Source organism: Pan troglodytes, chromosome 12 (genome assembly GCF_028858775.2).
Source record: "Pan troglodytes isolate AG18354 chromosome 12, NHGRI_mPanTro3-v2.0_pri, whole genome shotgun sequence".
NCBI lineage: Eukaryota > Metazoa > Chordata > Mammalia > Primates > Hominidae > Pan > Pan troglodytes.
In genome coordinates this window covers 95549064-95563037 of record NC_072410.2, presented here as the reverse complement: position 1 = coordinate 95563037, position 13974 = coordinate 95549064, and the positions used below count along the sequence as shown (strand labels likewise).

At 50.2% G+C, this 13974-nt stretch overlaps 1 protein-coding gene across 4 annotated transcripts in view; it reads left to right on the top strand.

Annotated features, from left to right (window-relative positions):
* TRIM54 (tripartite motif containing 54) overlaps positions 1-13974 on the top strand; it is a 27295-nt gene extending 13321 nt beyond the window's left edge. Inside the window, exons 2-10 of one of the 4 annotated variants that reach the window (XM_054678304.2) lie at positions 4805-4977; positions 5482-5653; positions 5765-5890; positions 11924-12019; positions 12549-12782; positions 13044-13066; positions 13177-13301; positions 13420-13506; positions 13851-13974. In XM_054678304.2, the coding sequence (XP_054534279.1) occupies positions 4805-4977; positions 5482-5653; positions 5765-5890; positions 11924-12019; positions 12549-12782; positions 13044-13066; positions 13177-13301; positions 13420-13505 (1035 nt within the window). In that variant the 3' untranslated portion in view covers position 13506; positions 13851-13974. Of the gene's footprint in view, positions 1-4804; positions 4978-5481; positions 5654-5764; positions 5891-11923; positions 12020-12548; positions 12783-13043; positions 13067-13176; positions 13302-13419; positions 13533-13850 lie in introns of all 4 variants that reach the window. The other 3 variants (XM_063790017.1, XM_016948244.3, XM_016948243.3) reach the window with 3 other exon arrangements.

Here is a 13974-nt window from a genome sequence, read left to right as displayed (position 1 = left end):
CAGCACTTTGGGAGGCCGAGGCGGGTGGATCACCTGAGGTCAGGAGTTCAAGACCAGCCTGGCCAACATGGGGAAACCCCATCTCTACTAAAAATGCAAAAAATTAGCCGGGCATGGTGGCACGTGCCTGTACTCCCAGCTACTCAGGAGGCTGAGGCAGGAGAATCGCTTGAACCCGGGAGGTGGAGGTGGCAGTGAGCCAAGATCCTGCCACTGCACTCCAGCCCGACGACAGAGTGAGACTCTGTCTCAAAAACAACAACAACAATAACAACAACAACAACAACAGTAAAAGAAACTGCCTCTGCCTGAGACTCAGAGAAATGAATATTAGCTCTAAGGGTTTTTTTGTTTTTTGTTTGTTTGTTTGTTTTGTTTTTGAGACAGGTCTCACTCTGTCACCCATGCTGTAGTGCAGTGGCATGATCACAGCTCACTGCAGCCTTGACTTCCTGGGCTCAAGTGATCCTCCCACCTCAGCCTCCCAAATACCTGGGACTAAAGGCATAAGCCACCTTGCTTTTTCTTCTTTTTGTAGAGATGTGGTTTCACTGTACTGCCCAGGCTGGTCTTGAACTCCTGCACTCAAGCCATCCTGCTGCCTTGACCTCCCAAAGTGTTGGGATTACAGTCATGAGCCACCGTGCACAGCCTGGCCTAAGTTTTATTGTGTCTGACAGTGGAACACAATGATTATTAGGACAGGCTCTGGAGTCAGAGTGCCTAAGTTCCAGTACTGGCTTTGCCACCTATTAGCTCATGACCGTGTACAATTTATTTAATTTCACTGAGACACAATTTCCTCATCCTTGAAATGGGGCTAAGACTATTACCTACTTCAGGGCCAGGCATGGTGGCTCACACCTGTAATCCCAGCACTTTGGGAGGCTGAGGTGGGCGGATCACGAGGTCAGGAGATTGAGACCATCTGGCCAACATGGTGAAACCCTGTCTCTACTAAAATACAAAAAAATTAGCCGGACATAGTGGCAGGCGCCTGTAGTCCCAGCTGCTTGGGAGGCTGAGGCAGGGGAGTCGCTTGAACCCGGGAGATGGAGGTTGCAGTGAGCTGAGATTGCACCACTGCACTCCGGCCTGGGCGACAGAGCAAGACTCCATCTCAAAAAAAAAAAAAAAAAAAAAAAAAAAAAGAGTATTACCTACTTCAGGGTTGATATGAGGATTAAGTGAATTAATACAAATGAAAGACTTAGAGCAAATCCTGGCTCAGTAGATGTTAGCCATTATTATTCTATTTCTTGTAGACTAAGTTAGGAGTGATTGTTCACCTCCTCGACCATCTTTTTTTGTTTGTTTGTTTTTTGAGACAGAGTCCTGCTCTGTCGCCCAGGTTGGAGTGCAATGGTGCAATCTCGGCTCATTGCAACCTTGGCCTCCTGGGTTCGACTCCAGGGTTTGAGTGATTCTTGTGCCTCAGCCTCCCGAGTAGCTGGGATCCTCAACCATCTTTACAAGAAGTTCTTGAGGAATAAATACAACAATGTCTGGAAAACCCATGACACAATGCTTGACACATGATAAGCCCTCAAAACATATTTTTTTTGAGACGGAGTTTCACTCTTGTCTCCCAGGCTGGAGTGCAATGGTATGATCTTGGCTCACTGCAGCCTCCACCTCCTGGGTTCAAGCAATTCTCTTGCCTCAACCTCCCAAAGTATCTGGGATAACAGGCGCCTGCCACCGCACCCAGCTAATTTTTGTATTTTTAGTAGAGACGGGATTTCACCATGTTGGCCAGGCTGGTCTCGAACTCTTGACCTCATGATCCACCCACCTCAGCCTCCCAAAGTGCTGGGATTATGGGCATGAGCCAGCGCGCCTGGTCTCAAAACATTTGTTGAATGTTAAGTAATGAGTATCCCTGCCTTTGTGGCTCAGGAAGAGGAAGGGTGCAGTGAGGGATGGAGGTTGGGGAGAGCGGCTGCCCAAGAGTTTATCTTTGCTGTGGGATATAGGTCCCCCTTCCTCCCATTCAAATATCTCTATATGCTTGCCATCAGCAAATCAAAGATAAGAAAGACAGGAGACTGCAGCCTTACAGTTCTCCCAACACCTCTTTCCTCACTTGGGTTCTAAATATTGAAAAGTAATTGTATTAAGCAAACAAAAGGCAAGTGATTATACACTTTAACGCATTCCCTAAACTAAACTCAACAATATTCATACATTTCTAGCTACTGAGAAGGCAGATGTACAAACATGCCTTGAATTATCTCAAACTAATCTGCCCCAGGTTTATGATGGGCTTAAGGGTTAACACGATTCTCAAGAAATCCCAAGAAAGATGTGATATTTATGGCACACACCAGTTACTCTCCCCAAGATAAGCTGCTCACTTCACAGTGGGTCCACGTTTCCTGCCTTGCCTACAGCCCTTGCTACCAAAGGATCAAACAAGACCCTTGACTTGGCTGCACTCTGTGCACGATGGGGTGTTGCTGCACACACGCAAGGGGCCTTCCAAACTGTCTTCTGGTTTGTGTATGGTGTAAGGGTTTGGAGAATTTCATGCATCCCAGTTGTAGGAAGTGCATCTCACTGTGCTAGCTCATAGGTGACCACTGTCTCCATTACTCTCTAGGAATGCATAATCTTCCAGCCAGTTAGGATTAGGTTCTGTTCTAAGTGGCAGAAACCCCAGAATAACAGTGGCTTAAAGAGGGTAAAAATTTGCTTTATTCTCAAGTGAAAGTATGGGTGGACAGTGCAGGACTGCCTCATCAGAGACCTCCTTTCATCTCGTTACCATTCTCAACATGTGGCTGCCACTTCATGGCTCAAGACGGCTGCTTCAACTTGAGCCATCCCGTCTTCTTTCCAGCCAGCAGGCAGGAGAAAAGGGGAGGAGCAGGGCATGCCCCTCCCATGAAAGACGGTTTGTGCAATTTCCTACAAATTACACAAAACATTTGCATCTACATCCCAGAGCACAGCTAATTGGCCACACCCAGCTGGAAGGGAGGCTTAGATTCATGGGTTTTTTGGTTTGTTTTTTTGAGATGGAGTTTCCCTCTGTTGCCCAGGCTGGAGTGCAGTGGTACTATCTCAGCTCACTGCAGCCTCCGTCTCCTGGTTTCAAGCAATTCTCCTGCCTCAGCCTCCCAAGTGGCTGGGACTACAGGTGTGCGCCACCATGCCCAGCTAATTTTTTTATTTTTAGTAGAGATGAGTTCTTGCTATGTTGCCCAGGCTGGTCTCAAACTCCTGAGCTCAAGTGATCTGCCCACCTCGGCCTCCCAAAGTGCTGGGATTACAGGCATGAGCCACCACACCCAGCCCTTTATACCATGTGTCTTGTTAAAAGTCAGGGCACTTATTATTAAAGAAGAAAAGGTGGTGAACGTCAGGGTACAATAAGCAGTGTCTGCCAGTCTTTCATCTCTGCATCTCCCCACACATAGACTCTTTTCTCTGTAGACCAGCCTTCTCTGTTCAGTTTCTGACCCCTTACACTTTCCAGGGTGGCCGTGATGTCAGCTCTTAGCCCAATTCCACAGGTCTATTCAATTCCTAAGCAGCACATGGCATAGCCAGCTAAGCCCCTGAGTCTCAAGTCCAAATTCTTAGGAGAGAATATTTGATTGGTTCTGCTTGGATCAGGTGATCACCTCCTTAGCTCTGAATCAATCATCTGTGGCAGGGATCTCCCTTCTAGGATAGGATGGAGCAACTACTCTAGGCAAGAGATGTAAGCCGGAGGAAGTGATGGGTGTCTGTTAAGTCCTCCTTCTGAGCCTACCCCTATCACAACACCCATCCTGCTGGATGCAGTTGTCAGGTGCTTGTCCTTAGGACAGGATGCATTTTCTTTGTATCTTTAACTCAGAGTCCAGCAACTACCTGGCACACTATAAATGAATAATTTTATCCTCAGCTTTACAGAGGTTGAATACCTGCCTAAATTTATATACTTAAGAGGTTGGGCATGGTGGCTTACGCCTATAATCCCAGCAATTTGGGAGGCCGAGGTGGGAGGGTCACTTGAGGTCAGGAGTTTAAGACCAGCCTGGGCAACATAGTGATACTTCATCTCTACTAAAAATAAAAAAAATTATCTGGGCATGGTGGCACACACCTGTAGTCCCAGCTACTCAGAAGACTGAGATGGGAGGATTGCTTGAGCCCAGGAGGTCGAGGCTGCGGTGAGCTGTGATCCCACTACTGCACTCCAGCCTGGGCATCAGAGAAAGAACCTGTCTCAAAAAAAAAAAAAAAAAAAGGCCGGGGGAGGGCATCAGAGATAGCACAAGAACCCAGGACTCCTGACTTCCAGTTCCTGGAGTAATTTTCTAGAATTACCTGGCTAGTTACAGTTTGTGAACCCCATTGTTGAGCACTTGTGTCTGCTTGTACCCCTGCCCAGGACTGCAGAGAATCTCCTCCAGTTGTGGCCCAAGAGGGCCCCAGACTGGAAGACATTGGTCGCACCACTCAGAGTTCATTTCCTGCCTCAGCCTTATTGCCAAGGCCAGTGTTTCCCCACGGCTCCAAGCTGGACCCCTTTGGAGAGATCCCATCCTGACTATGCCTTGACCAAAGCTGAGCTCTGGATGCAGGGGCACTCTAGGAGGTGGGCTGAATAATGAGGCAAAGGTGGGAAGCAGGGTCTCCATGGCCGTCCACCGTGCGCTGCTCTCAGAGGTGGATCCAGCCACAGAGAAGAGCTGACATCTTCCCCTCCATCAAGTTCCTACTCCCTAGCCCCCAAGCCCTTTCCCCCTGCCTCCTCCGAGTCCCTTCATGCCTCCCTGTGCCTGTTCTCTCAAGCCATCTGTCCCTGCAGGCCTCGAATCCTCTATGGCAGTCCCGGGGCTCCACCACTGTGTCTTCAGGAGGCCGTTTCCGCTGCCCATCGTGCAGGCATGAGGTTGTCCTGGACAGACACGGTGTCTACGGCCTGCAGCGAAACCTGCTAGTGGAGAACATTATCGACATTTACAAGCAGGAGTCGTCCAGGTGAGCCACCAGAGTCTCTTGCCTCTCTAATGGCAGGGCTTGGGACACAGCCAAGGAACCCATCAGAGCCAAAAGGGAGAGATTGAAACGGTCAACCTGCCTGTTCTGTCTAGAGACCATAGGACTGGATCCAGAGAGGGACGTGCCTCAGGCCTCCCAGAGAGGGCAGTCTCTGATTCCCTAGCCAGTACTTCACTCCTACCCTCTCCTCCTGGGAGAGGCTGGCAGTCCACCAGCAAGATCCTCGCTAACCCTCCAAGACTTCCTGTCCTGTGGGACTTCCCTGCCCCCTGTAATACAGACTGTTCTCGGATCCAGGCCTCCTCTAACTCTTAGCTCCTTCTGTTCCCCAAATTCAGAGCTCTGTGGAAGTACTCACCAGTTCAGCCACAGCACTAGCTGCAGGGGCGGAGAAGGTGGTGGCAGTTGGTGGAGGCTGAAGAGAAGGTATTCCTAGGACCCTTCATGCTTAAGGTCCACCTCCCCCTGCCCACTCCTCTCTAGGCCGCTGCACTCCAAGGCTGAGCAGCACCTCATGTGCGAGGAGCATGAAGAAGAGAAGATCAATATTTACTGCCTGAGCTGTGAGGTGCCCACCTGCTCTCTCTGCAAGGTCTTCGGTGCCCACAAGGACTGTGAGGTGGCCCCACTGCCCACCATTTACAAACGCCAGAAGGTATCAAATGGGAGGGAGTAGATGTGTGAGAGATAGGGGCTTAGGACAGGGTCTCAGTGTCAGCCTCTTACTCCACTTATCTTTTGTTTACTTATTTCTTTATTTATTTAGAAACAGGATCTCACTCTGTTGCCCAGGCTGGAGTGCAGTGGCACAAACACAACTTACTGCAGCCTTGATCTCCCAAGCTCAAGTGATCCTCCCATCTTAGCCTCGCAGAACACTAAGATTATAGATGTGAGCCACCGCACTCAGCCCTATCTATCTATCTATCTATCTATCTATCTATCTATCTATCATATTTTGAGATGGAGTCTCGCTCTGTCACCCAGGCTGGAGTGCAGTGGTACAGTCTTGGCTCACAGCAACCTCAGCCTCCCGGGTTCAAGCCGTTCTTATGCCTCAGCCTTCCAAGTACCTGGGATTAGAGGCATGTGCCACCACACCCAGCTTTTTTGTTTTTTGGTTTTTTTTTGACTCCTGGCCTCATGTGATCCGTCCACCTTGGCCTCCCAGAGTGCTGGAATTACAGGTGTGAGCCACTGTGCCCAGCTCCATTTATTTATTTTTTAAGAGATGTGGGGATCTCTGTCGTGCAGGCTGGAATGCCCTGGTATGATTGTGATTCACTGCAGCAGCCTTGAACTCCTGGGCTCAAGTGATCCCTACCACCTCAATCTCCCAAGTAGCTGGAACTACAGGCATGTGCCACCATGACCAGCTAATTTTTAAATTTTATTTATTTATTTATTTATTTATTTATTTATTTATTTATTTTGAGATGGAGTTTTGCTCTTGTTGCCCAGGCTGGAGTGCAATGGCACGATCTCGGCTCACTGTAACCTCTGCCTCGCAGGTTCAAGCAATTCTCCTGCCTCAGCCTCCAGAGTAGCTGGGATTATAGGCGCCTACCACCATGTCCAGCTAATTTTTTGTATTTTTAGTAGAGACGGGGCTTCACCATGTTGGCCAGGCTGGTCTGGAACTCCTGACCTCAGGTGATCCACCCACCTTGGCCTCCCAAATGCTGGGATTACAGGCGTGAGCCCCTGTGCCCAAACCTAATTTGTTATTTTTACATAGAGACAGGGTCTCAGGCAGGGCACAGTGACTCACACTTGTAATCCTTTGGGAGGATACTATTAATAATAATATTTATTAGTAGTAGTAGTACTAATAATACTTTAGAAGATCGAGGCAGGGGGATTGTTTGAGTCCAGGAATTTGAGACCAGCCTGAGCTGTGTGACATAGTGAGACCCTTGTCTCTACAAAAAATTAGCTGGGCATGGTGGCATGCCTGTAGTCCCAGCTACTCGGGAGGCTGAGGTGGGAGGATCACTTGAGCCCGGGAGGTTGAGGCTGCAGTGAGCCATGATTGCACCACGGCACTCCAGCCTGGGTGATAGAGTGAGACCTTGTCTCAAAAACAAACATACAATATTAAAAAGAGACAAGATCTCACTGTGTTGCCCAGGCTTGTTTTGAATTCCTGGGCTCAAGCCATCCTCCTGCCTCTGTTAGAGGAAAGAGGTCTTGACACAGACCCCAAGACAGGGTTATTGGATCTCACGCAAGAAAGAATTCAGGGCTAGTCCATAGAGTAAAGTGAAAGCAAGTTTATTAGGAAAGTAAAGGAATAAGACAATTGCCACTCCATAGACAGAGCAGCCCCTAGGGCTGCTGGTTGCCCTCTTTTTTTTTTTTAGATGGAGTTTCGCTCTTGTCGCCCAGGCTGGAATGCAATGGCGCGATCTCAGCTCACTACAACCCCCGCCTCCCAGATTCAAGTGATTCTCCTGCCACAGCCTCCCAAGTATCTGGGATTACAGGCATCCGCCACCATGACTGGCTAATTTTTGTATTTTTAATAGAGACAGGGTTTCACCATGTTGGCCAGGCTGGTCTCAAACTCCTGAACTCAGGTGATCCACTCTCCTTGGCCTCCCAAAGTGCTGGGATTATAGGCGTGAGCTACCGGGTCCAGCCTGGTTGCCCATTTTTGTGGTTATTTCTTGATGATATGCTAAATAAGAGGTAGATTATTCATGCCTTCCCTTTTTAGAACATATACGGTCACTTGCTGACATTGCCATGGCATTAGTAAACTGTCATGGAGCTAATGGGAGTGTAGCAGTGAGGACCACCAGAGGTCACTCTCATTGGCGTCTTGGTTTTGGTGGGTTTTGGCCGGCTTCCTTACTGCAACCTGTTTTATCAGCAAGGTCTGTATGACCTGTATCTTGCGCCGACCTCCTATCTCATCCTGTGACTTAGAATGCCTTAACCATCTGGGAATGCAGCCCAGTAGGTCTCAGCCTCATTTTACCCAGCCCCTATTCAAGATGGAGTTGCTCTGGTTCAAACGCCCCTGACACCTCAGCCTCCCAAAGCGTTACTCCACTTAGTTTTAAAGTCAAGCAGGCCGGGCGGTGGCTCACACCTGTAATCATAGCACTTTAAGAGGCCGAGGCGGGCGGATCACCTGCAATCAGGAGTTCGAGACCAGCCTGACCAATATGATGAAACCCTGTCTCTACTAAAAATACAAAAATTAGCCAGGTGTGGTGGCATGTGCCTGTAATCCCAGCTACTTGGGAGGCTGAGACAGGAGAATCGCTTGAACCCGGGAGGCGGAGGTTGCAGTGAGCTGAGATTGCGCTATTGCATTCCAGCCTGGGCAACAAGAGCAAAACTCCATCCAAAAATAAATAAATAGGCCAGGCGCAGTGGCTCACGCCTGTAATCCCAGTACTTTGGGAGGCCAAAGTGGGTGGATCACGAGGTCAGGAGATCGGGACCATCCTGGCTAACACGGTGAAACCCCATTTCTACTAAAAATACAAAAAAATTAGCCGGGCGTGGTGGCAGGCGCCTGTAGTCCCAGCTACTCGGGAGGCTGAGGCAGAACTGTTTACCTGGGAGGCAGAGCTTGCAGTGAGCCGAGATCGCGCCGCTGCTCTCCAGCCTGGGCGACAGAGCGAGACTCCGTCTAAAAATAATAATAATAATAATACCTAAAATAAAATAAATAAATAAAAATAAAATCAAGCAGATTAAGCCAGGCGTGGTGGCTCATGCCTCTAATCCCAGCACTTTGGGAGGCCAAGGTGAATGGATCACTTAAGGTCAGGAGTTCCAAACCAGCCTGGCCAACATGGTGAAACCCTTTCTCTACTAAAAATACAAAATTAGCTGGGCATGGTGGCAGTCGCCTGTAATCCCAGCTACTCGGGAGGCTGAGGCAGGAGAATCACTTGAACTCCGGAGGCGGAGGTTACAGTGAGCTGAGATTGCGCCATTGCACTCCAGCCTGGGCAAAAAGAGTGAAACTCTGTCTCGAAAATAAAATAAAAGTCAAGCAGATTGGAGTCAAAGTCCTAGCTCTGTGCTTGACTCGGTATGTCACCTAGGTATGTTACTGGACCTTTGTGGCCCTCACTTTCCTCATGTGTAAAATTAGGGTGAAAATGCCTACTTGTGAAAGTAGCTATAAGGATAAAATTCGATAATGGATGAAAGCAGAGACTTCAGTATGGTGGGTGAGATACTTGCAGGGTCCTCTCTATCACACAACTAGATTCTGTGTAAAACAGAATTTTCAGATTATATTGCTTGGTACATAGAAACAAAGGAAATCAGTGGGGGTGGGGAGGGGCGAAGAGAAAAGGCGGAGCTGAAAGCAGAACCCTGAGTGGCAAGCACAGAAAAGGCAGCATTTCGCAGAGGACCAGTGCTGGCAATGTCACTGAGCTAGAGAGACCAGACTATTCCTCCAAACCCCTAAAAGGAGGGGTACCTGCAGCTAAGATTCCAGAGACCCGGCTGGGCGCAGTGGCTCACGCCTGTAATCTCAACACTTTGGGAGGCCGAGGCGGGCAGATCACTAGGTCAAGAGTTCGAGACCTGGCCAACATGGTGAAATCCCGTCTCTACTAAAGATACAAAAAATTAGCCGGGCGTGGTTGCAGGCCTTGTAATCCCAGCTACTCGGGAAGCTGAGGCAGGAGAATCGCTTGAACCCAGGAGGCGGAGGTTGCAGTGAGCTGAGATCACGTCATTGCACTCCAGCCTGGGCAACAGGGAGAGACTCCGTCTAAAAAAAAAAAAAAGTTTCCGGAGACCGTAGGTTAAACTAGGATCCTAGGAGCTAAAGCAGTAAATTGTGCCACCTGGCTTTCAACAGAGGCAAATGCAAATACTGCCTAGAGGAAAATATGCACAATTTAGGCCCGTAGGTATTCCCTAGATTAATTAATATCAATAAAATATTAGATCACAATCGAAGGTGCACAGAGAAACGTAATCCATGAGTGAAGTCAGCAGAAACAAAAAATACAGATTTAGGACCCCCCACAAAAGGAACTGAGATATTGGAATTATTAAATAATTGGAAGTCACTGTAAATCAAATGCTTTTTAAAAAAAGATGAAAAAATTTAAAAACCAAACAATAATAGAATATCAAAAACCAACCATGTAGCTGGGTGTGGTGGCTCACGCCAGTAATTCCGACACTTTGGGAGGCTGAGGTGGGAGGATCACTTGAGTCCAGGAGTTGGAGATCAACCTGGGGAAATGTTGAAACCCCGTCTACAAAAAAATATAAAAAATTAGCCTGACGTGGTGTCATGCGCCTGGAGTCCCAGCTACCTGGGAGGCTGAGGTGGGAGGATCACCTGAGTCTGGAAGGTCGAGGCTGCAGTGAACTAAGATCGAGCCACTGCACTCCAGCCTTGGCGACAGAGTGAGACCTTGTCTCAAATATATATAGATAGATAGATAGATAGATAGATAGATAGATAGATAGATAGATATAGATATACAGATATATATATATAGATATATAGATATAAAACATTCAACAGATGGCTGGGCATGGTGGCTGGAACCTGTAAACCCAGTGACTAGGGAGGCTGAGGCAGGAGGACAAGGCCTGGAGTTCGAGACCAGCCTGGGCGACAGAGCGAGACCTCCATCTCTAAAAAAAAATTTTTTTTTTTTTGAGATGGAGGTCTCGCTCTGTCGCCCAGGCTGGAGTGCAGTGTAGTGATCTCGGCTCACTGCAAGCTCCACCTCCTGGGTTCACACCATTGTCCTGCCTCAGCCTCCTGAGTAGCTGGAACTACAGGCGCCCACCACCACGCCTGGCTAATTTTTTGTATTTTTAGTAGAGACGGGGTTTCACCGTGTTAGCCAGGATGGTCTTGATCTCCTGACCTCGTGATCCGCCCGCTTCCGCCTCCCAAAGTACTGGGATTACAGGCGTGAGCCACCGCGCCCGGACTAAAACAATTTTTTTGTTTTAATTAGTTGGGAGTGGTGGCATGTGCCTGTAATCCCAGCTACTAGGGAGGCTGAAGCAGGAGGATCACCTGAGTGCAGGAGTTTGAGGATCCAGTGAACAATGATCATACCACTGCACTCCAGCCTGAGTGACAGAGTGAGACTGTCTCTTAAAAAAAAAAATCGGCCCCATGCAGTGGCTTATGTCTGTAATCCCAGCACTTTGGGAGGCCGAGGCAGGCGGATCACAAGGTCAAGACCATCCTGGCTAACACGGTGAAACCCCCATCTCTACTAAAAATACAAAAAATTAGCTGGGCGTGGTGGTGGGCGCCTGTAGTCCCAGCTACTCGGAGAATGGCATGAACCCGGGAGGCGGAGCTTGCAGTGAGCCGAGATCACGCCACTGCACTCCAGCCTGGGTGACAGAGCAAGACTCCGTCTCAAAAAAAATTAAAAAAAAAAATCAACGAATGAATTAAATGATAGATTTGTCTGAAAACAGAACTAGTGACCAGTATGAGAGGACTGAAAGAAAAACAGAATGTGCAGTTCTGGGAGATGATGAGAAGGCTGAGAGTGAGAAGGTCTAACAGGTCTAATCAGATTCCCAGAATGAGAGGATAAAGAGAATAGAGAAGAGGCAATATTATGCCAATGGATAATCTTGAAGACTTTCTCAGAATCGATGCAAGAAATGAATCTACAGATAAAGTATCTAGCCCAGTGTCTGGTATCTGGTGGATGGTTGGAGACTGTCTGTTCCTTCCCCACTTAGTGGTGGAGGGCTTCTCTCCACCTCCTTCCAGAATCACTAGAATGTGCTTCCGTACCTCTTGATGGTTCAAGCCTTCTAGATTGCTGTAGATGCCCTTATGGGGGGTGAGGTGGAAGGGCCAGCCCTCTCCTAGGCAACCCTGGCTGGGGTGAGGGGTGTAACTCTAGGCCAGGTCCCAGCTCTGAGTGCTGACCTGTGTGTGTATCAGAGTGAGCTCAGCGATGGCATCGCGATGCTGGTGGCAGGCAATGACCGCGTGCAAGCAGTGATCACGCAGATGGAGGAGGTGTGCCAGACTATTGAGGTGAGCCTGGGCTGGAGGGAGGGAGGAACAGCAACTGGCTAGCCTGCGGACCCCGGGCTCCCAAGAGAACTGCTCCTCTCTGACCTCTGGCCAAACTGGTCTGAAAGTTTCTGGGGTCCTGGGAGTGGTGGGAGGTGCTTTTGCCAAGCTGCTGGGTGTGCATTCCAGCTTTGCCGCAAAACTTTAATCCAGTTATTTAACTTCTCTGTGCTTTGGTTTTGTTTAACCTCATAAAACAGTGATGATGATAATGATACACCAGCTACCTCATGGGTTCTTTTTGAGAATTAAATGGAATAATGCAAATAAAAACCAGGGCTAGGGATATAGACAGCAATCAGTGAAGCTACTTTAAAGCATTGTGTTTTTATTATGGAAAAGATCTGGGCTGGATTCTGGCTCAGCCACTAACTCACAGTGTCACTACGGATGGGTCACTTTCTGTGTTGGTTCTCTGTGAGTACCCTGTGCTTTCCCAGCCACCGGGTCTCAGCCACGCCTTCCCTCATCCTTGCTCCCCATCTTTTAGGACAATAGCCGGAGGCAGAAGCAGTTGTTAAACCAGAGGTTTGAGAGCCTGTGCGCAGTGCTGGAGGAGCGCAAGGGTGAGCTGCTGCAGGCGCTGGCCCGGGAGCAAGAGGAGAAGCTGCAGCGCGTCCGCGGCCTCATCCGTCAGTATGGCGACCACCTGGAGGCCTCCTCTAAGCTGGTGGAGTCTGCCATCCAGTCCATGGAAGAGCCACAAATGGCGCTGTATCTCCAGGTGGGCCCTGGGGGGGGTGGCAGCGCTGCACAGTGGCTGGAGTCAGGGCCTTGGTACCTGGAGTCCCGGGTTCAAGTCTTGTCTCTTGCACCTGCTTGCCCCTACGACCTTGGGCAAGTCACCCCCTCTGAGTTTGTTTTCTGCTTAACGAATTGGGATGTGCCTTCCCACCTACCCCGCAGGACTGTGGTGAGATTCAGAAATGGGACTTTGCCCAGGTTGGCCCAGTGCTTACTCTCACCCTCCTTTTCTTCCCTGCAGCAGGCCAAGGAGCTGATCAATAAGTGAGTAGGCATAGCGGGAAGGGAAAGGAGGGGGCTGCACTGCTCCACTGGCTGGGGTGGGGCTTGAGAGTGCTGGGGCATTGCCAGCTGAGTCCGTGTGGCCACTGCAGGGTCGGGGCCATGTCGAAGGTGGAGCTGGCAGGGCGGCCGGAGCCAGGCTATGAGAGCATGGAGCAATTCACTGTAAGGGTGGAGCACGTGGCGGAAATGCTGCGGACCATCGACTTCCAGCCAGGTGAAGGAGGTGGCCGAGGGCCGCTGAGACGGGTTCGGACCCTCTGTGTGGGGGGTGCGGCGGGCACGATGGCCGGAAAGGCAGGGACTCCACCTCACCAGGCCTTCCTTGGGCTCAGGCGCTTCCGGGGAGGAAGAGGAGGTGGCCCCAGACGGAGAGGAGGGCAGCGCGGGGCCGGAGGAAGAGCGGCCGGATGGGCCTTAAGGTGAGAGCCGCCCGATGGGCCTTAAGGTGAGAGCGGCCTGAGGGGCTTGGGGTGGGGCCTGGCTGGTGGGCTCGCGTCCCCTCCCCCAGTGATTGCCCTCCCTGCGGGTAGCATGGAGCCCCCACTCCTCGGTGCAACCCAACCCCGGAGCCACAAAGGCGCGCCCCCTAGGGCGGAAAAGTACACTTTCCTCCTCACCCGCTGTTCCTCTGGGGTGCTGGGAGGGCAGGCAAGGCAGGCTGAGTAGAGGAGAAACCCACGTGGCGGGGGACGGAGTGAGCGGGGCTCGAGCTGCCTCGTGCCTTCGCAGCACCCGCCCACCGAGCCTTCTTTCCCGGGCACAGGCCTGCGCCGACCCGACCCTGCTCGAGAGCCCGCGCTAGAGTCGGGGAGGATCTGCGCAGAGACCGCGGCATCACCCAAATCGGCGCCGGCCCCAGGAGGATCTCAATAAAGAACTCAAGCGTC